Here is a 20,806-nt window from a genome sequence, read left to right as displayed (position 1 = left end):
ACTTCTCTCAGAGCAGTTCAATGTGGGATTTAAGGCTTAACCAGTCTCAATAGTAAATCCATCTTCTCCACCTAGCTCAGCCTGTTTTGGACTTAATGCCTCCCCTGCCCTTCCCCCACATCACCTCTCTGAGGATGCCTTCCCTTGTTACAAACTGACAAACAGAGTAAGAAGACAGAATACCAGAAAACAGAAGGCAAGCAAAGCCCAATGGTAACTGTGACTGGGAATGGGAGAGGCTAAAGCAGGGCAGAGAGACGTGGAAATCCTCACTCTGTCCCTGTCTGCATTTGTCTCACTCAAATTCATCCTTCTCTGCAGAGGCCCAGCAGGGAAGTGGCAGGTGCAGGTATGCGCCTATCCTGGGTCATCACCTGTGGGCATGATTTCAAAGTGCAGGCCTGAGGGCACTCTCCTGCCAAATGTCAGGGCTGCTGCATGGGGGGGGGGGGGAGGGGGCAGAGGGCAAACTGTGACCCATCAACTCACATCCCAGTCTGGACAGGAATTTCAGGCCCAGTTAGAAACTGTGCTCACACTTTCACTTGCCATTCAGATAGTGAAGCACAGTGTGTGTGCGTGTGTGTGTGTGTGTGTGTGTGTGTGTGTGAGAGAGAGAGAGAGAAAGAGAAAGAAAGATTTATTCATTTTATTGGAAATGCAGGTTTAGAGAGGAGAGACAGAGAGAAATATCTTCCATCCTCTGTTTCACTCGCCAAGTTGCCTCAATAACCGGAGCTGAGCCGACCCAAAGCCAGGAGCCAAGAGCTTTTTCCAGGTCTCCCATATGGGTACAGGGTTCCAAGGCTTTTGGCCATTCTTGACTGTTTTCCCAGGCCACAAGCAGGGAGCTGGATGGGAAGTGGAGCAGCTGTGACATAAACGTGCACCCATATGGAATCCCAGCATATGTAAGGCAAGGATTTAGCCATTGAGCCATCACGCCAATCCAGGTGGCTTTATATTTTTCATGGAAGTTTAAAACTAGACCTGTAAGAAGATTCATAGTTCAAAGTGACTTCACGGCAAGCTATTCGAAAGGAATGCTTTTCTTGTTTATTTGCTTTTTATAAAGGTTTACTTACTTTCTTTAGAAGGCAGAGTTTCAGGGAAAGGGAGACATAGGAAAGAGAGAGAGGGCGGTCTTTCATTTCATGGTTTACCACCACCACCTCCCCACAGCCCAGAGCCAGGAGTTTTATATCCATGTCTCCTCAAAGACTTGAAGCCATCTGCTGCTTTTCCAGGTGCATTAGCAGGGAGTTAGTCTGGAACTGTGGAGCAGCCAGGATTTAAACCAGCACCTATACAGGATGCTAGCAATACAGTTGGCAGCTCAACCAGCTATGCTATAGTGCCAGTCCCCAATTCTGCTTTCTTCTTTATGTAGTTTCAATTCGCTTCCTGGCTCAGCTCCATCATGATCCCAATGCGCCATGAACTGGCACAACTGAGACAGAAAGCAGCATGGCTATCTCTGACAGACATCCTGCCTGGGCCAGCACCAGAGGTGGTGGGGGGTTTCTACCTTCAACATTCCCCAGAGGGTCAAAGTGAAGTTTCTTCACAGCCCAAATGCTTACTTCTAACCTGACTGAATCTAACTGCCAATATTTGAGCCAACATTTGGGGTAGGGGAGAATTCTATGAATCTCTAAATAATTGTTTCTCTGACTATTCACTTAAAAAAAAAAAGCCTAAGTTTTCTCCTCTGTAAAGGAACTGGCTCTAAGAGACTATTAGTGAAGTAAATTTGGATAATCTGGTCCCTCAAACGTTTGTCTACTGCCTACAGCCAAACTGGTGGTTTAAGGGCTAGGACTGCCAATTCTGGCTTGCCTGAGATGCAGCCCTAGATGGAGCACAAATGTTTGTCCTGGGCAGGGTTTTGGGTCACCAGTGCAGAAAGGCCAATGCTAGCTGAATGTTATCTGATGACACACTTAGCTGAGGACATGACTTCACCTAAGCCTAGAAGCTCATTAGTTTGGGAATCTGAATGTACAAGGATCCTCTCGGGGCAGGCATGCATGGAAGAGGCCTCCTACGGGGAGTGTCTCCGACGTGAGGCCTTGATAGTCCCTGCAGCCGATGACACAGGGTGATTTGTGTCCCTTTCAGAAAGTTTCACGAAGCAACAAGACCACAAGGCCAAAGAGGCTGAAAGTCTCCAGTTTAAAGGAGCAAGAGCTTTACCTCATTCTGTGGTGTCTTTGTTTTGGGGACTAGATTAACTGGACTGATGGATCTCTGACCCTAGCTGGCTCTGGGGAAGGGATAATAAAAAAGAAGTTAAAGTACCTGGAGTTTTAAAAAGTGCTTTCTGACACTGACTGCCTCAGAGGTTGGAGATGTGGCTATTTTACCATCTCCCTCCCCTTTGTTCTCTTTGGTCACTTCCAAAACCTCTGCCCTCCATCCCCCCACAAAAAATTCACTCTTCCAGTAAGTAAAGAAGGAAGTGAGAGGTATCCACGTACAACTAACACTTATGCTGCTTGCTTTTCACTCCCTCCTAATACCTCTGTTATCATGTTCAGAACAATGGCTGCAACCCTGATCCCACTTATTATGGGGACATTATCTAGGACACACTCTTCCTGGTATAACAGGATCATAGATGTCAAAGGTGAATACTTAGCTCCCCACCCCAGAAGACTGGACCCTACTGAATCAAAACCAACGTTCACACTGCTTTCTATCCATATGACCTCCAACAATTTTTTTAAAAGCTACTTTCAAGACACCAAAAAAAAATTAATAATTACACTAAGATAAATGTTAAGGAAAAAGAAAAACAACATTGAGAAGTGGGGCAAAGCAAGAATGGCAAAAATGATAAAGCTTCACACATCATAATAATTGTAGTCTAAGTTTAACTTAAACAAGGCTCACTTCAAAACCTAATCAAGGGCTACTCTCCTGTTTGCTCTCTGCACCCTGACCCATTGCTCCCAGCCCCACACCACAAACCGACCACTTTCTTACAGCTACCATGGTTTGAGTAGGGGCCCTCTCAATGTGTCTAATCTGCCCAAGAAACCTGAACAAAAGATGAGACAAGCTCAGGGAACAAAGAGCTCTCCATCTCTCACAGATATGTCCTGTTCCTGGACAGAACAGTGAGGTGACAGAAAAGTCCAGCCTCATTTATGCTACACTCAAAGAGACCCTTGTGACTGGGGGCGAAGAATAGGGCAGGTGCAACCCTGGCCCCTCTGCTGTGGTAACTGGTGAGTGAGTCGGTCTGCAGAAAGATCCTCCGAGGCTGTCAAGTTACAGGGTGGAGATCAAGTTAAAAATATGGCTTTCTGGCAGCCTGGGCAACCAGCAAGCAGCATCATATTTTCCTGGTGATGTCACCACAGATGTGGGGCTCTATCCCTGGGCGTCAGCCTTTGGCTCGGCCCCAGAGCCACCTATGGAAACGCCAAGTGTTCAGTAGAATAGAGCATCTTGTTTTGAAACCAAGGCGAGACAAAACCTGTTGGGTCAGTCCCCGTGACTGGATTAAGCTTCTGCGGTTTAAGGTGCATAAACAGAAGTCACATCAGAAGGCCGCAGTAGCTCTGGGATACAATTTTCCCCCTGAGCTGACAGCTTCCCTGCCTGGAAAGGCAGAGCGGATTCATCAGGAGCTCTGTTCCCAAGGAAACAGGCAAACACCAGCCTCTGCCTCCACTCCCAAAATGAAAGCCTTCCAGGGAAGAAAAGAAAAAAAAAATATGTCAGAGACCACTGAAGTCAATTCTGGCCACCCTAAGATGGCGGCTCAGATTTTCCAGAGGACCAGTAAGATATAATTTTAGAAATCATTCCATGATCTGGTGTGGGCTGCAGACGCATCTGAGAGCCAGCGCCTGAGCCTGGCTTTTTCAATCTCCTGCACTGTGTCCTGTGTAACGGGGACACCAGAAAGGATCTTTCTGACCAAAGGCAGGAACCTCACAAAAGACCAGAAAGAGGCCATTTTCTTAAAGAATGCCTCAGGATGCAGAGGCGACACTGGAGCAATCCCCAAAGCACTCATCTTACTTACCAAGATTCTCCTTTTCAAAAGTTATTAATCATTAATTCCAGAACTCAATAGGAGACAAGCTCATGCATCATTCCTCAAAAAAAAAAAAAAATTTTTTTTCCTAACCATGGTACAAGGCCCTTGACAACATTCCCACTTACCAGCCTCTCTCCAGAGAGGACTTCCAGCAACTTGATGAGCATCCGTCCATCCCGAAGGTCAGTGTACAGATCTGTGATGCGGCAGGACACTCGGGCCAGGTGGGAGTTGACCCACTTGGTGAAGGTCTTCTTCTGCACGGCCTCACGCTCATCTGCAAGCAGAGGAGAGCTCGCTTTACCACCAACCACACAGCACAGGTGGCAGCAGGCGTGTGCCAGCAGACTCCACCGAAGGAAGGAAGTAAAACTAGACTCCAGTGAAACCTCTCCTTAGCACCTCTTAACCACAGTCATTCTCCCAAAGATTACAGGAATTCTGCGAGCCCCTAGGCCTACTGCCAGCAGAGACTCATTCATTCTCTTTCACTTCCTTTTCTCCTATGCCTGCTAAGAGTCAGCAGGAGGCAAAAGATGTAACAGAGTCCTCTGCAATCCTGCCCAATAGCCACAGTGTCTGGTGAAGTTTCTAAATTTATGTAGCAGCTCTTCCTTTTCCAAAAAAGTGAGTCCAGGAGAAGTGCAGAATCTATGAAATGGCGTGCACGAGAGCTCAGAAGGTGGCAGGGAACTGCTTCTGTCACACACCAAGGCTTAGATATGACATCTGACAAGATAAATTCACTTAGACCTTGGTTTGCAGTGACTGCTTCACCTGCTCTGACACATGTCACTGCTGACAGGAGAGAATGCAGCCAGCAACACGGTCCAGTGCTGGAGTGCTGGGCATCAGCGGAGCAGAGCAAGATCTGGCCCCAGGACACTGTACTCAGTGTCTTCTTCTGTAAACATAGTACACAACTATTATCATCCATCTTGGACCATTTAATGAAAAGGTAACTGCTGGTTTTTGATCTGAAGTGTGACAGTGGAACATTAAAGTGATCCAGGGAACCTTCCATAATATGTTTTTCAAGTCTGAGGGATCAAGTTCTGTTCCATTCAAAATATTAAACTCTGGACACATGCTTCTCTCCAGAATTGGACCTTGAGATGTCATAAAAAAAACTTCCAAATTCCTTTCTCTATAAAATATTCTAAATGTAGGCAGCAGCAGATCTTCTGTGAATATTCCGAGAATGTGTTTAATACCAACCTACTCACACTACCCTGCAGAGCGGGCCTTCTATGAGCTACAATACCTGTCCCCGCCCCACCAGAACCCAAGACTTACTCCTTCCAGTGCAAACCCAAACCAATAAAATAACTGATACACATACAAAGAGCAGACAGTCAACCACCTCCGTAATACAGATGGCCCTCAACTTAGGAAGTTTCAACGTAACAATTTTTTTTTTAACTTTATGATCGTGCAAAGTGATACACCTTCAGTGGACACCATGCTTCAAATTGTGATCCTTCCCAGGCTAGTGACAAGCAGCATGGTACTGTCTTGATGCTGGGAAGCGGCAGTAAGCCATGGCTCCCGGCAGCCACGTGATCACGAAGGTCAATAGCCCAGACTCAACTGTGCTGCTAAGCTATGATATGTGATAGATTAAATGCATGACATGCAGTTATCAACTTACCAAAAAATCAGCTTATGACGGGCTTAGCAGAATGGAACTCCATTATAAGCTGAAGAGCATCTGTATTTCCAAACCATTGGGTGTCACCTAAAACGTCACCCCTGCTGATGAGGGATACGTCTGGTGGCCTGGCAGTCCTGGGTTCCCAGACTAGCCAGAGGGACAACAATCAGCGCGGTGTCCTGGGCTGGCTTTACTGAGATCTCCAGCAACCCCTCCACACAACGGGAGCAGGGCAGAGATGGCAGTGGATGAGCTTTTCCTGATGATAACCTGGCAAGCAAGCCAGCTGGGACACCTGCCAAGCTACCCAGCCACCTGCTGTAGTCAGCAGCAGCTCCTCACTGTCCTGCCTTCCCCTGAAGGAGCAGCCCATCCAGATGGAGTAAGGGCCTTTCCCCAAGGACAATGGCCAGCCACAAACAAAGGACCAGAAAGGGCAGGACTGCGGGAACGAGAAAGGGGTGGGGAGGAACAGTTGCTGACTGGGAAAGGAGCCACGCTAACATCACCGTAGGCCACGTGCGAAGACCCCACAAGATTATTAACCACACAGTCGTCCCCATGATGGTGACATGAGGAGCATAAGTTTTGGCCCAAGACTGGAGGCTTTAACAAGCACAGGTTCAAAGTGGAGCACACTGCGTTTTGGCCAACCACCCATCACAGATGGTCTCTGTCGAGGCACATAACCTCCTGGGGTTGTTTAAATTACAATATCCTTTATGTGCCATAAATGTCCTTAATGAAGCTCCTGGTGGCATCATCCTGGGTTGTTAATAAAGGGCTTTGGGACTCCAAGTCACCACCACACTCCGCCTATCAGGGCAGCAAGATCAGAAAGAAAACCTGCCTGGATGAAACTAATTCTAAATAAACAAGCCCAAAAAGTGTTCTTTGGCCAGCCATGCTCACTCCTTTGAGAGAAGCTCCTGGTTCAGGAAACATCTCTGGGTTCTTTCAGGTTCTGAATAGACGGATTCCTTCACGAGAAGAGCCCAAGGCCTTGCCTCAGATGGCGGGACACATCCTATCCACAGCGCCCTGTTCCAAACAGCAGCAGCCCCATCCCAGCCTTCTCTGCCTCAAGAGGCGAACACTGAGAACCCAACTGATTAACAAAACACATGACTCCCCAGAGTGCCTGGGTCGCAGAAATTCAAATTAGAAGCGAGCTAAGAAAAAGAGAAAGAAAAGCTATTATTTAAAAACAAACAATAAAAGTAAAAAGCAAACAAATGAAATAAAACCACCTCTCCTCCTGTCCCCTCACCCCATTTTTCTCAGTTTCTGGAGCAGGCTCCAGGTAGCCTAAGAGTGCTAGGGGAAAAAAAAAAAAGAAAAAAGAAAAAACTTGTAAGACTGAAGTTCTTTGGGCTCACATCAACACAATAGAAAAGGCCTGGAAGATTCCATCCAGGGACTAGAGCAGAACCAACAACCTTGTAGGACACATGAGGAGCAGGAAACGGACAGAGCAGACACACAAAGCCCAGCTGGCTCCTGTGTCTCCTACAAAGGAGTGCCTGGTGGACAGTAAACACTTCTGAGACAGGAAGGGGGTGGGGAGGTGGAATCTGCCAGGGGCCCAGATGAGGACCAGGCTGTGGTCCTTGGGGATTCCATCCTTTGTTCCACCCTTCCCGGGAAGGGATAATGACATCACTCCTGCACTCCCCACACGGCCAGGCCAGGGGGGAAGTAGGGTGGAGAGGGGAGATAGGCAGATGCCTGAGGGAGAGTGGGAGGCCCTTGGCACAGACAGTGGAAGGCAGTTCTGAGGAGCATTGCCAAGCACAAGCAGCGGTCACTGGGTGCGAGCCCTGAGAGGGTGTACTGGGAGCAGTAGAGGAGGTGGGACCACCCCCACGCCTCCCCGTGACAGGCAACCATGGTGATGTGAAGAAGTGGCCCTCACCAGCGCCACACTGATACGGCCACATGGAAAGGATGTCCTCCACCACTGAGTTTGTCCCCAAGGACATCTGGCAGTGTTCACAGACATTTTTGAAGGTCATCTTGGGAAAGGGGTGGCGTTAATGGCATCTGATGAACAGAGGCCCCACAAGACAATGTACCATTAGTGCCAAGGTTGGGAAACTGTTCTACAACTTGGACAGGCATTCTACTGCACTCCCCACAGGGACACAGAACAGGCGTGATCCTGGTTCAGAATCCTTTGCTCATAACCAAAGCTTTTTGATTCTCACGGCTGCGTGCTAGTTCTCTGATTATAGAAGTTCACCTCCTTCAGACTCATGTATTCCACAAAGGGCCCACCGTGGGGGGGCAGAGCAGTACCCCACAGTGGCGGGAGCATGAGGCAAGGTGCAGTCTGGGTCAGTCTGAACAACATGAGCATAAGTCAAGTTGCAGGATAGGAAATCACCGCGAATACAAGCGAACTGCGTTACGGACCAGACAGTACAGCACCCTTTCTGGTCTCTGCGCAGAGTGCTAACCCTAACCACATTCACCAGATGCCCAACATTTATGGCTGATGGGAAGAGAGGGGGACCAGGAACAGGGAAGGTTTGAAGCCAAGGTACATCTTTTGATGGAAAATAAGTGACACAAAATGGGAACTCTCCAAAGGCCCAATTCATTATTCCCTCAAAGAACAAGTTTGTACTCGGGTGAAGAGAACAAATATTCCTTCTGTTTTCAAGGGGCCTGGGCCTGTGGGTGTGGCCAGGGAATATTCACTATCAGCTTTTGTACTGAGATAAGGGCCTACCATAAGTAAGAGAGGCAATCGTGAATATTTTTTTTCTTTGTGTAGCCTAGTATTGGGTTCAAACTAGAAAAGGTATAACAAAGACAAAAATAGAATAACAAAAGAGATGAGTGCTTAGAGAATTGGAAATAAAACCATATGCCCCAGCTATCCAGCTCCTAGGAACATACACAAAAGAAATTAAAACTACATAGGAGAAGGGGATCTGTAATCCTATATTTACAGCAGCATAATCTACAATAGCAAAGACATGGAAGCAACCCAGATGCCCATCCAAAGAGGATAGGCTAAAAAGAAACTGTGGTACATCTACTCCATGGGATATTATTCAGCCATTAAAAAGAATGAAATTATACAATTTGCAACTAGATGGTCCCAACTACAGACCATTATGCTCAGTGAAATAAGTCAATCGCAAAAAGAGAAATACCGTATGTTCTCTCTAATATAAGGAATCCATCATGCAAATTGGGATGTATAGTGGTGGAATAATGAAGACTACTGGGAAGTGAAGACACAGTGCAACATGCATCTCTGCTTTCAAACAAAAGATGGACTCCCAATGAAAGTGTTGGATATATTTAGACAATGGGATGATGAACTGTCTGACATTGTCTATACCAGCAATGTCAGGGCACACTTAAATAGCAGACTGATAGATTTGTAACTCCTTATGAAGAGTTGTGACATTATGGGAAAAATCAATCAGGGGGTGGAAAATGGGGGGAGGGGAATCCCAGACTGTACAAAATTGTACAATATATTTCAAAAATAAAAATCAAAAAAAACAGAAGAGATGAAGCCATCATATCATGAATATATTCCTGTAATTGCCTGCTTAGATAATTCCCTCAACTGGCCAATTGATTAATCAGAAATTCAAAGCATTTAACCAGTTTCAATACTGTACACAGTAGTCCATGTCTTCCAGATTAGATCTCTTGTCCTCCATTAGAAGTCTAGCTGGAGAACCAAAAATAGTTTAAAACTATCAACAAAATATTATGAAAAAAACAGGATCAGGTACCAAGTAACTTATTTTGAAAATGAATTTTTGTGTTTGGAAGGAAAAACTCAACAACTAGGATGATTTCAGGCCCACTCACCATCAGTGACTGAAATCTCTCCATAGAGCGCCTTTCTCCCCATTCTAGTCAACCTGAAACATCCCTGCCATAGTATCTTCCCCAAATAGTGGTTTTGCAAAGATTGCACCAATGTACCAAAACCTTGAACAGCTCCAGCCAAATTTCCAAGGTCGGCATTCCTGAGTCCCAAGCAGCTCTTCTGTGGTGCGAACTGCATCTGGGAGCTTCCCTGTTACTGTCTTTGCGCTCTGACCTAGCAGGCCTGTCTTAGGCTCAGCATACTCACCTTTGCTTACACCACTCTTTCCACCTGCACTTACTTTTCTCTTCTCTTACCCTTCCTTTAAGACTCAGGCTATGGTCAGCTTTTCTTTTTGATTTATTTCTAAAAAAAAAAAAATTTTTTTTTCTTTTTTCTTTTTTTTTTTCTTTTTTTTTTGAGCGAGAAGGAAAGCAGCCAGAGCTCTCATTTACTGGTTCATTCCCCAAATGCCTGGGCTGGGACAACACTGGGCGGCCAGGAACTCAGGCCAAGTCTCCCTGCTGCCCCCCAAGATCTGCACTAACAGGAAACTGAACCAGAAGCAGTGGTGGAGAAGTGAACCCAGCGCTGCAGGGGAGCAGGGGATGTGGACACCTTCCTGGCTAGCAGATGCTCGCTTCCAGCCGAATCCTAAGGGGCACCAGCAACCAGCATTTAATGGGATCAGCTCCTTTATCTTTATATTGTGTATCCAGTGCCTTATCTCCTCAACTGCCTCAAGGGTAAGAGCCCAGTGCTACACCTATTGAGAGCAGTACCACACACCTGGTGCCCAATAAACCCTTAGGGGACAAATCAGCCAGGGCCAGGTGTCTCTCAGTGATCATGGCCAAGGAGCCTGGTAAAGATGGCAGGAGGAGAGAAGCTCCAAAGCACACACACAGGTCACGAAGTTCTGTTACCACTGCCTGGCACTGAAAGTCCTCCTTTCCACTATTTCTTGGACTTGTTCCTCAATGTCTGAAATATTATAAAAATGCAATTTGGTGCTACTGTCTTTCAGATTCAAAGAGGTCTGAAGCCAACCTAAACTATTTAACGTTACAAACTTTTGTGTTTTGTTTTTTGTAAAGGAATAAGTAAATTGCCTGTATGTATCTAGACAGTAAAGTTGCAAAATACATAAGGGTATCTTTACAACATATGATAGCATGATTTTAAAATGACTTAAACAGGCCTATTGTCACAAAACTTTTCTAAATCAATTTTATAAAGGCCACTTCTTAGCCTTTTGGTTAAGATCAAGTGTACCACTCAATTTTAACAAATTAACCACTGAAGTTCAATTCTTGGATGATTCAATAATAATTTAAAAAATAACCCCATTTCAAAATAAAAAAGAATTCAGTGGGGTGGAGTCTCCTATATGCCTTAACTTGGAAAAATAAATATATCATTTCCCATGAGTAACATGCAAAATACAGAGCAGGAAACCGGAAACAGGCAACTGGCTGTATAGATAATACAGACTCAAACTGTTATCTTGAGACAGCAAGAGGAAGGAAACTAATCTTTTGACTGAAGGCCTCACTGTGATGAACTAATCCAGGGCCTTTAACTCATGTTTGTTGATGTATATATAAATAGAACTTGAGTTAAAATAGTTTTCCTAACAGTGTAATACACTTTATGGACAAAACACATGTAAACATCTGTTTCTAAATGCATGTGTAGGAAATATGCAACTCCCTAATACTTCCAGTCTAAAATGCAGACACCAAAGGCAGCTATGAACTCCATATAACCTTGCACCTATGGCTGTGTCAGGCAACCAGCCCCTGCAGGCAGCTTACAACGGGTTTTTCTTCTAAGAAGCAGATGCCCCAATCTGCCAATGTGGAAACCCAGTTATTTGCAGAGGAGCTTCTGAGAAGAGACTGACAACAATGACACTTCCCCCAGGTCCTATATCCCGCCTCCCCATCATGGTCATATCCCACTCTGGACCCCTCCCCTCAAGTCTCAGTCCCTAAGAAACCAGGACTGGAGGGGTTCAGGGAACAGCAGCCAGACTGCTCTGAAAACTAACGGACAGAAAACCCAACTCCCTCTTCTGGAAGCTAAGGACATCTGTGATTAGCATCCCTGTATGATGCGGGTGGCAGCTTGACCTGATATGCCACAATACCAGCCCTACATTAAATTTTGCTATTAAACATGCAGCCAGGTTGACATTCAGCAGCCACACATATTCTGTAAATTACACTCTTAGGACTCTGCCCACATGTCTGATGAATCAGGATCTCTTTCCCTGCCTGGCTCAGGAGTGTTTACCAGGCTACCTTAACGCTGACAGTGTGATGCCCCAACCATCACAGAGCTCCCCCAAAATAGTAAGCAACCCAGGCTACAGCTCCAGGCTGCGCCTTTACACCCATAGGACTAGGAAGAGTTAAGGCTCGAGGTTGGCTGGCCCATTCTCTCTACACTGGCCTCAGACTCTGGCTGGATTCTTCTTTGCAAGGCTACTTTCTTCACCTCCCTCAATCCCTCCCTGGAAGGAGATTAAAAACCATTACATCCCAGACTGCTGCTGTAGCACAGCACTTTAAGTTGATGTCTGCAGTGCTAGCAGCTCACATGGGTGCCAGTTCAAGCGGCAGCTGCTTCACCGGACACCCAGCCGCTCCTTTGAACACCTAGCTCCCTGCTGGGAGGGCAGCAGGGGATGGCCCAAGTGTTTGGGTCCCACACCCATTTGGCAGATCTCAGTTTCTGGCTCCTGGCTTCGGTCTGGCTACTGTGGCCATTTGGGGAATGAACCAGCAGGCAGGTGGAGGATCTCATTCTTTCCTTCTCTCTTTGTAACCATGCTTTTCAAATACATAATAAAAATTGAAGAAGCAAAGGAAGAATCTTAAGCCCAAGATAAACTGAGAGCAAGTTATAATATCCTTGAAAGTTAGGAAAAGGTACCTTATCCTTATTAAACTTACATGGCAGAATGTTACTACAAATACGAGCTACAACTATTTAAGGATTTTGAAAGGGTAGTGACCATAAGTAAGGTTGGCTGAAAACTTTATGAAAATAGGTTAATGGCAGTGTATGTGTGTGCAGGAAATGTTTTCCAAAGCACACTTGAGCAGCAGTAACTATCCCGTTGTATACCAGTGTACCATTTGGCACACACAATCAGTGGCAGAGGAAGCCCTGTATTTCATTTTCAAGGACTACAGGTAGGCTTTTATTGTAGAAGCCTAAACATGAAGATTGAAGAAATTTCAATTTACTGATTGTTTTCTTATGCAATACACCAGATGCTAGTGCAGGCCCTCTAAGGCAAAATATTAAAATCGCAAAGTTTGGGCCTTGGCCCTTGCTTTTGATCTTCAATCTTTTGTAGGTTCCAGAATTCTTAAAAGTCAAAAATGTGAGGGTCAGTTTCAAAGGAGACACACCCTGGAGGCACACTGTCATTAGACACTAAAGATGTGTGGGTCTGCTCCGCTTCCAGGCTTCGGCACAGACACCCAGAGGCTGAGGCTTCTGAGCAGCCCGAAGCATCGCACCTACAGCAGCTCATCAGCTGTCCTTTCAGAGTTAACTGGAATTCATACAAACAGCTAAGGTCTGAGGGACCTTTTTTTTTTTTTTTAAGATTGATCTATTCTTATTTGAAAGGCAGATTTTTACAGAGAGAGTTTCCATCATCTGGTTCGCTCCCCAAATGGCTGCAATAGCCAGAGCTGTACTGATCCCAATCTGGGAGCCAGGAGCTTTTACTGGGTCTCTCCCATTGAGACGCAGCGGCCCAAGGCTTTGGGTCATCCTCTTCTATTTTTCCAAGCCACAGGCAGAGAGCCTGATGAGAAGTGCAGCAGACGAGACATGACCAGCGGCTATACAAGATGCTGGTGTTTGGAAGCTATGCCTCTGTGCCAGCCTGGAGAGACTCTTTGATTTAAAGTCAGAGTGGTTCAAAATAGGAGAAAGGCAAAAACCTAAAAGCTACCACACAAAGCTGCTGACTTTCCACAGTAAAATGTTTACAAAAATAACCACATCCTGATTGAATTAATCATGGAAGCGCCACTTAAAATAATCCAAGAGGATCATAGAAGTTCTCCAAATACAGTTACATGTGTGAAATTAATTTGTAATAGACTAACACTTTGCCACCACAGTTTCAAATTATCCCTTAGAACTGTAGAATTATAGCAGGGTTGTGTTCAAGGATTCGTTTCATGTTTTAAAACAAATGAACATAAACACACAAGAATTTGAAAATTGGCTTCTGTTCTAAGGAGCATTACAAAAACTACCGTTACCAAACATTACAAGCAAGTTATCTAACCCCCTTTTTGCCACTGACCATGAACCCCCCCCCCCCATGCAGCCTCAACAGGGCTGAAATGACAGACTGATAAATTATACAAGACTCTTATCAGCTTCAATGCTGAAAGCCAAAATTACAGTTGTCTACACAAGTAAACCACAGGCTTCATGTGTGTTTGGGCAAGAGGGGGTTGAGCAGTGTCCAAACTACACTTGGATCTCAGAATAATTAGCAGTTGGGATGAGATTTTAAAGATGAAATGCACGGTTTTCTAATAGGGAGCAGCAACCTGAGCAACACTGAGGCAACTCTCAAGCTTAGCGTTTATCTCCTGATTCAAACTATTATTTCCACTATTTCAGACCAGCGCTGCAATTCTCAGAGAACTTTTCATTCAGGAACTAATTCACTGAATGACAGGCTCAGAATTCGATCCACGATTATATTTAAATCTCATTCAGCCAACTATTCCATTGCCTAGAAAATGATTCCACAGAGAACAGGAAATGCTATCAGACCTCGGCACCCGGCATTTCCGCCATGAAGGTCCCCTGTCATTGGTCCTCTTGGATTGGCCAACCAGCTAGTGGGCAAACACTTCTTGAGCAACCAACCTGAAGACACGGGCAAGGCCACTGGGAAACATGCAGAGTTTTCCTCTTTAAAGGTTAATGAGCAATGTCTGTCTCCTTGAGGAGCGGGAGGGAAGGGACACAAATATTCAATTACCATTTAGCTATTTTACAGGACAAAGTCACCACATGCAGGATCAAACACTGAAAAACAGCTCTGCCTAACTTCCTTTGCGGCTTTCCCCACCTTCACCCATAGATAGATAATTACACAAGATTTCGTTCAAAGCCGTACATTACAGTTTTGGTGGCCACATCTCGTCAGTACAGAAACATGGAGGACGCGATAGCCTCAGATTCAGTCCCTTGTGGTCACCTTACTCCATTAGTAGGGTGGTCCCATGGGATTCCTCACACAGTTTATATCAGTGTCTATTTAAGAAATACAAACCTCTTTCTCATTAACAGAATCAATTCAAAGCTTTAAGCCAACTTTTATAGAAGACAACACATGAGCTGGATCATACCCAGTCTACATAGCTCAAAACCACCCGGTGTGTACATTTGGCTTATCAGTCAAGACACAGCTTGGGGATACTAGAAACCTATGAGAGTGCTTAGGTTTAAATCACAGTTCCAGCTGCCTACTGATAAGAGACCCCGGAAAGCAGCAGGTGGATGCATTTAGTAGTTGTTTCCCTGCTACCCAACTGAGAGACCTAGAGAACAGCTCTGAGCTTCTGGGTTTGGCATGCTTGGTCCAGCTGCCCAGTCTTTGTCATTGTGGGCAACTAGGGGAGGGGGTGGTGAACTGGTGGATCGGAAATCTCCATCATTCAAATACATTAAAATCCATTAATTTAAAAATAAATACAGCTGAGTTTTGACCTGTATTTGTTTTCAAATGTAAAAGAAAGCTCAGAACAGGAGAGAGCATACAAGAGGAGATGGGTCTTGCTGTTGGTCTGTTTGAATTGGAAACTCGAACCTGTTGCTAAACTTAAGGGCAATTCTCTTCCCATGAAACAGAATACAGACCTCCAAAATATTCGAGAATGTGCACCCACAAGGAGGGCCCCCACCTGTACACACAGGGCTTTATCTCCTACTCTACAAAGTCAGGTGCTTCCAACAGGTGTGGGGACTTAACTGTTTGTAGTTTTGCCAGTTTGGGGGTGGGGTGGGAGAGAGTAAACCTACCCTGTCGCAGGAGGAGTGTTATTGCTGGTTACCTAGATACGACTCAGGAAGGCTATTGTTCTGTAGTTGATATATTCTTGGGGGCATTTTATTGCTTAATGACAACTGTGGCTGTTTCTCCTCAACAGCCACCATAAAGATAGTAATCTCGGATCTGGAAGGGAAGGGCTGGAGGCTCTCAGACTTTCTGCAGTGGTGGCAGACAGCAGGAGATTCTGCTTTGAGGACTAGGTGGAAGCAGGTGAAAATAAACTATCACCCTCTTCCTTCTACTTCAAAGACAAATCCTTTCACCTACTCAAGGCATGCAAGAACAAGCCTGTGCAGTCAGGGGGAGGGTGAACAGGCACCACCGAAAATGTAATGTATGTACCTCTCCCAGCAGTAACAGATAGAGGTATTTATTCTCTAGAAATATTTGTTGTGCAAGAACACAAAGATGTACAGAATGCAAATCAGAGTCTCAAAAGGAGCAGCAGCAACAAAAACAAGATTAGAAATCATGAAATCTATATTAACAGGTTGATTTAAATGATACAGCTATATGAAAGGATACTATGGATGCATCAAAAAGAAAAGGAAAACCCTGCAGTATAGAGGCTTATAAAAAGCGGCTGAACATATTCCTGAACAAGAGTCCCTTACAGAAACATTTGTCGGAGTAAGCAACTGCATTAAAAGGTGTGGGAGAAATGCTTTCTGAACTATTGGCTAAATATCTCAAGGGAGTAGATGCAAAGACTGAAGCATTTCTACTTCTGTATTTCTGTGCTGTTTCCACTCCCCCACCCCAGGTTCTGTCAAATGGACGTACACCATTCTTGAAAGATTTAAAGGGCATTTCTACCTGAGCAGAAAACAGGTCACTTATTTTTATTTGCTAAGAGAATCAAGGTTCAATAGTGGGAAGAAAAAGAGGGCACTGCATGGCAGAAAAATTCTTCCAGGGCACCAGAGATAATGTGCAAATCAAAATGCCACCCTATTTCCATGTCTTTCTCCTGGAGAACACTAGGTTAACATTTAACCTCTTAGTATAATACAACAAACAAATACCAATATTTGCTTTTCAAAAACTTTAATATTTTTCAGGCAGAGAGACAGCATCAAGGCAGACAGACGATGAGGGAGAGAAAGAATGAGCTCCCATCTTCCCCAACAGCCCCCGGGGCCAGGACAGAGCCAGACACTGAGAGCACAGCCAGGCCTCCCGCGCTGGGGACAGGCAGCTGGAGTTGGAGCCAGGGCCATGAGCCAACCCATGTACTCTGATGTACAACATGGGTGTTTTCACTAATGGGCCAAATGTCCATGCCAGTATTTCCCTTTAAGAGATGGGAGACCTTGAAGATGTTAATAAAACTATATTCAATGAAGAAATACTGAGGACCACAGGATGCCAAGAGAGCAGTTTCCAAACATGTTCTCAGCAAGGAATGCAAAAAAGAGCAAAGCAGAAGTACAGAGATCACTTTGCTCAGAAGAACTCTCGTGATACATCCTAATTTACTGGAGTCCCACCTCAGATTTCACGTACAATGAAAGCAAATTCTGCTCTTATGATTGCTGTGACACAATGAGACATTAGGGTTGGTGCAGGACCATACAGACTCATTAACAAGCAGATGGGCCCGGCACAATGGCCTAGCGGCTAAAGTCCTCACCTTGAATGTGCCCCAGGATCCCATATGGGCACCGGTTCTAATCCAGGAAGCCCCACTTCCTATCCAGCTCCCTGCTTGTGGTCTGGGAAAGCAGTGGAGGACGGGCCCAAAGCCTTGGGACCCTACACCCACGTGGGAGACCTGGAGGAAGTTCCTGGCTCCTGGGTTCAGATCAGCGCAGCACTGGCCATTGCGGTCACTTGGGGAGTGAATCATTGGACGGAAGATCTTTCTCTCTGTCTCTCCTCTTCTCTGTATATCTCACTTTCCAATATAAATAAATAAATCTTTAAAAAAAAAAAAACCACTCAGCTAATTCTCTTGCTAGAGAAAAGTAGCAAGAGGATCCCCAGTGAAGCTTGGAGGACCTCAGTGAGAGTGGCAAGGCAAGATAAGATGTCAGAGCTCCACAGCTGAGGGGTGAGTTCAGGCGGTGACACCAACTAGCTGTGGGGTAAGATCAGTACCAACTGTAGGTTGATCCATCAGCCTCAGATCCACAAGCAGGAAGTGCTCTGAATTTAACTCTAAGTCATGAAATGTCAAATCATTTTCTCCCCAGTCCACCCACCCCTAGTCAGGGTTTACTGAGTGTTTTCTAGGGCCAGATGCTCTTCTGAGCCCTTCATGTAAACTCATTTAATTCCCATTCCCACTGTACTCTAACCAACTGCAGCGGAGCAGCAGAGCAGGGCTTAGGAAGCACAGTGCACTATCCACCATCACAAAGCAGAAAAAGTTCCAAGTTGGACTCCACAGCCCCGACAGCGATTTCAACACCAGCAAGGATCTTACACTGCAACTGTGACAAAGCAGAGTTAAGTCCTCTGCCGCCACCGAATCAGAACATGCTAGCTTAACCTCCCAACAGCCTTACTTCCTGACCACTCCAAAACCAGGGGCTTCACAAGCTTCAGTGAACAGATCCTCCAGAGAAAGAACTCTCCACAGCCCCAACTGTTCTTTCAAGCTCATCAGCTTCTCCCTGGTAACCCCTTCAAGGCAGGTGCCTCTCCCTGCTGCCTCATACCTGGGAGGAGCGTGACACACTTTGCATCATTCAGGCAGTCCTTTTCCCAGACCCAAGGCTGACAGCTTCTTCAACCATAACCCTTGGCCAAACTGAGACATCCCTCAGTCTCTCCCCTCCCAACCCCTAATAATAATGCTTTCTTAGGCTCCAGAATCAGTGCGTCAAGAAAGCTAGCTTTGTATCTTAACAGATGAAAAACATTCACCACTGCATCTGCTTTAAAAATCATCAGTATAGATGGAACAAGACTTGAACAAGTCGAGGCTACACACAGCCATGTTCTCAGGAGTGTTTTCCCTTTATCTTGGTTCCCAGAGCCATCTTATTCCTGCCCCGATAATTACACCAAAGGTGTACTAAAGGTGGGCAGCAGGTCTGCAGTCCAGGAAGCATGAGATGCTGGGTATCGGGCATAGGGAAAGATCTTCAATAGCATTTGGAGGCAAGCAGAGCAATTAATTAATAATAAAAAGTATAGCTTGGGGGCAATTAGCAGTAACAACAAAAATGTTTAGCTGAACTTCCTCTTTTTATCTTGAGGCAGTTCCTATAGACAGATGCTCTGGAATAATGAAGTTTAATGAGACCAGCAGCAGCTGGCTAATTAGTCAGTGAAGAGGAAGCAGTAATGACAAGGGGGAAAAGGGTTTTACTCCTGTTATTACCTCTGGCCTGGGACAGTTTTTCTTAAACTGTGGGCTGTACCTTCAGCCTCAAAGTGGTCCCAGGACAAATAAGAGGCTCAAAGCAAAGACAAAAAAAAAATACCCAATGTGTGAATGCCGTTTTTCCGGAGGGCTGGCTTGCCAACCTGAGAGTAACTGCACTAGCCTAGAGTAGTGGCCGCTCACTCCTGGTCACGACTCCTTCTAAAGCAACACGAAATTCTGTCTGCACCAAAGGACAGCCAGGTCCCGAGTGAGCGGGACAGTCTGCAGCTTTTACAGGTAATTCTCATGGGAGAGTATGCCCTTCTCCCCCAACACTGAGAATATTAAGTTATTGGAGCCATACCATTGCACATGCATATTTCAAAACAGGTTGTATATCATGTTTATATATTTATATACACACATACTTTTGACTTGCCAACTTAAAATAGAATCTCAAAATTTGTATTACATGTCTATTTCATCTCAGCTCCACCCACCCCCCAACCTTTCCCACCCCTAACTGGACTTTTGCAAGGGCACAGTAACAACCCACATCCTTCCAGAAATAACAGGTTACAGTTTCCCATTCTGTCAGGGAGCAATGAGGAAAGGTCTTTTCCTAAAAAGAAAAGAACACATTAGCGTTGTAACCTCATCTCCGATGCACACATGTAAGAGCAGCTGTTGCTGATACTATTACAGAGGCTCCCAGGTCACAAGGTCTGTGCTTTCAATTGTTTTCCCGTTAATGTGGAAAAAATTTTCCCATTATGCATTCAAGTAGAGGGCTGGGAAGAACCAGTGTTGACCCAAAATGGGTCAGAGCCTCTAAAGGATGCTTTTCAGTTAGTTCTTCAGCCTCTACCACTAGCTAATCTACAAAACAAATAACAAACAAAACCAAAACAAACAAAAAAACTGCACCACAACAAGAAATATCAATCTACTCCTTCCATAACAATGAAGTCAGTCCGGAGTAACCTTCAAATGGAAGTGTACTTTGAAGAGTCATCTCACAGTCATCACTGTCATCAACAGCAGCTTCTAGGCTTCTCTCTGCCCATTCGGAAGCTGGAATTTTTTTCAGTGCTGGCTTCCTTCCTAATGGGGTGCCAAGGGCTGGGGCTGTCAGAAGCAACCCAGAAACCTCTTTCATACAGAGCTTTAATGTAAACCAAACCATTCCTCTGTTAATTATTTACATAAAGAAGGTCACAACAGGCTTATCCTAGCAGCACCAGAGAACAGTTCCCATTCGAGCTTGGAATCTGGGAAAGGAGAAAAGAAACTCCAATTCAAGTTCAGCAGCTATTGGGTTTATAACTTGTTTCCAAAGTCAATACAGTTAACTGCTGTGGGCTATTTGCTTTCACAGTTTTAGGATCCCTCTGCCACACTGTACTTACTGGCAGGGCCTGACAAACAATATAGTCATTCTAGTCTTAAGGCATTGGCTAAAACCGGTTTTGGAACTTTGCATCAATTCTCTGAGACTTGGCCCTAAAACCCAAAGGTTAGCAGTCAGGAGTTAGTGGAACTCAGAAAGGCACTCCACAAAACTCCATGAGCAGAAACATCTGCTCAATTCAAAAGCAGGATGCAAGGACAGGGCTGGACTCCTTCCTGGTGTTAAGGGAGCCACAGTAAGTAAGCCAGGAAGCTATCACCGTGCCAATTCTACAATGCCGACAAAGCGCCTCTCCCGGGATGCTGCAGCCCCTGCAGGTAAGTGTGGAAGGTGCACAGTGTCAGTGTTTCCATAGTTTCGGCTTGTGCGCGCTACACTCAGATAGCACACACCCACCGACTGTCCATCTCCAAGGAGCCAATCT

At 45.4% G+C, this 20,806-nt stretch overlaps 1 protein-coding gene across 3 annotated transcripts in view; it reads right to left on the bottom strand.

Moving 5' to 3' along the window:
- The window catches only part of SPTBN1 (spectrin beta, non-erythrocytic 1), a 186,235-nt gene that overhangs the window by 61,226 nt on the left and 104,203 nt on the right, over positions 1 to 20,806 (bottom strand). For all 3 annotated transcript variants that reach the window (XM_058667789.1, XM_004580140.3, XM_004580141.2), the window contains one exon: positions 4,180 to 4,331. In XM_058667789.1, the coding sequence (XP_058523772.1) occupies positions 4,180 to 4,331 (152 nt within the window). The remainder of the gene's footprint in view (positions 1 to 4,179; positions 4,332 to 20,806) is intronic.

This window comes from Ochotona princeps, chromosome 8 (assembly GCF_030435755.1).
Source record: "Ochotona princeps isolate mOchPri1 chromosome 8, mOchPri1.hap1, whole genome shotgun sequence".
NCBI classification, from domain to species: domain Eukaryota; kingdom Metazoa; phylum Chordata; class Mammalia; order Lagomorpha; family Ochotonidae; genus Ochotona; species Ochotona princeps.
The sequence above is the reverse complement of the archived record's forward strand: the minus strand, read 5'-3'. Positions and strand labels throughout refer to the sequence as shown.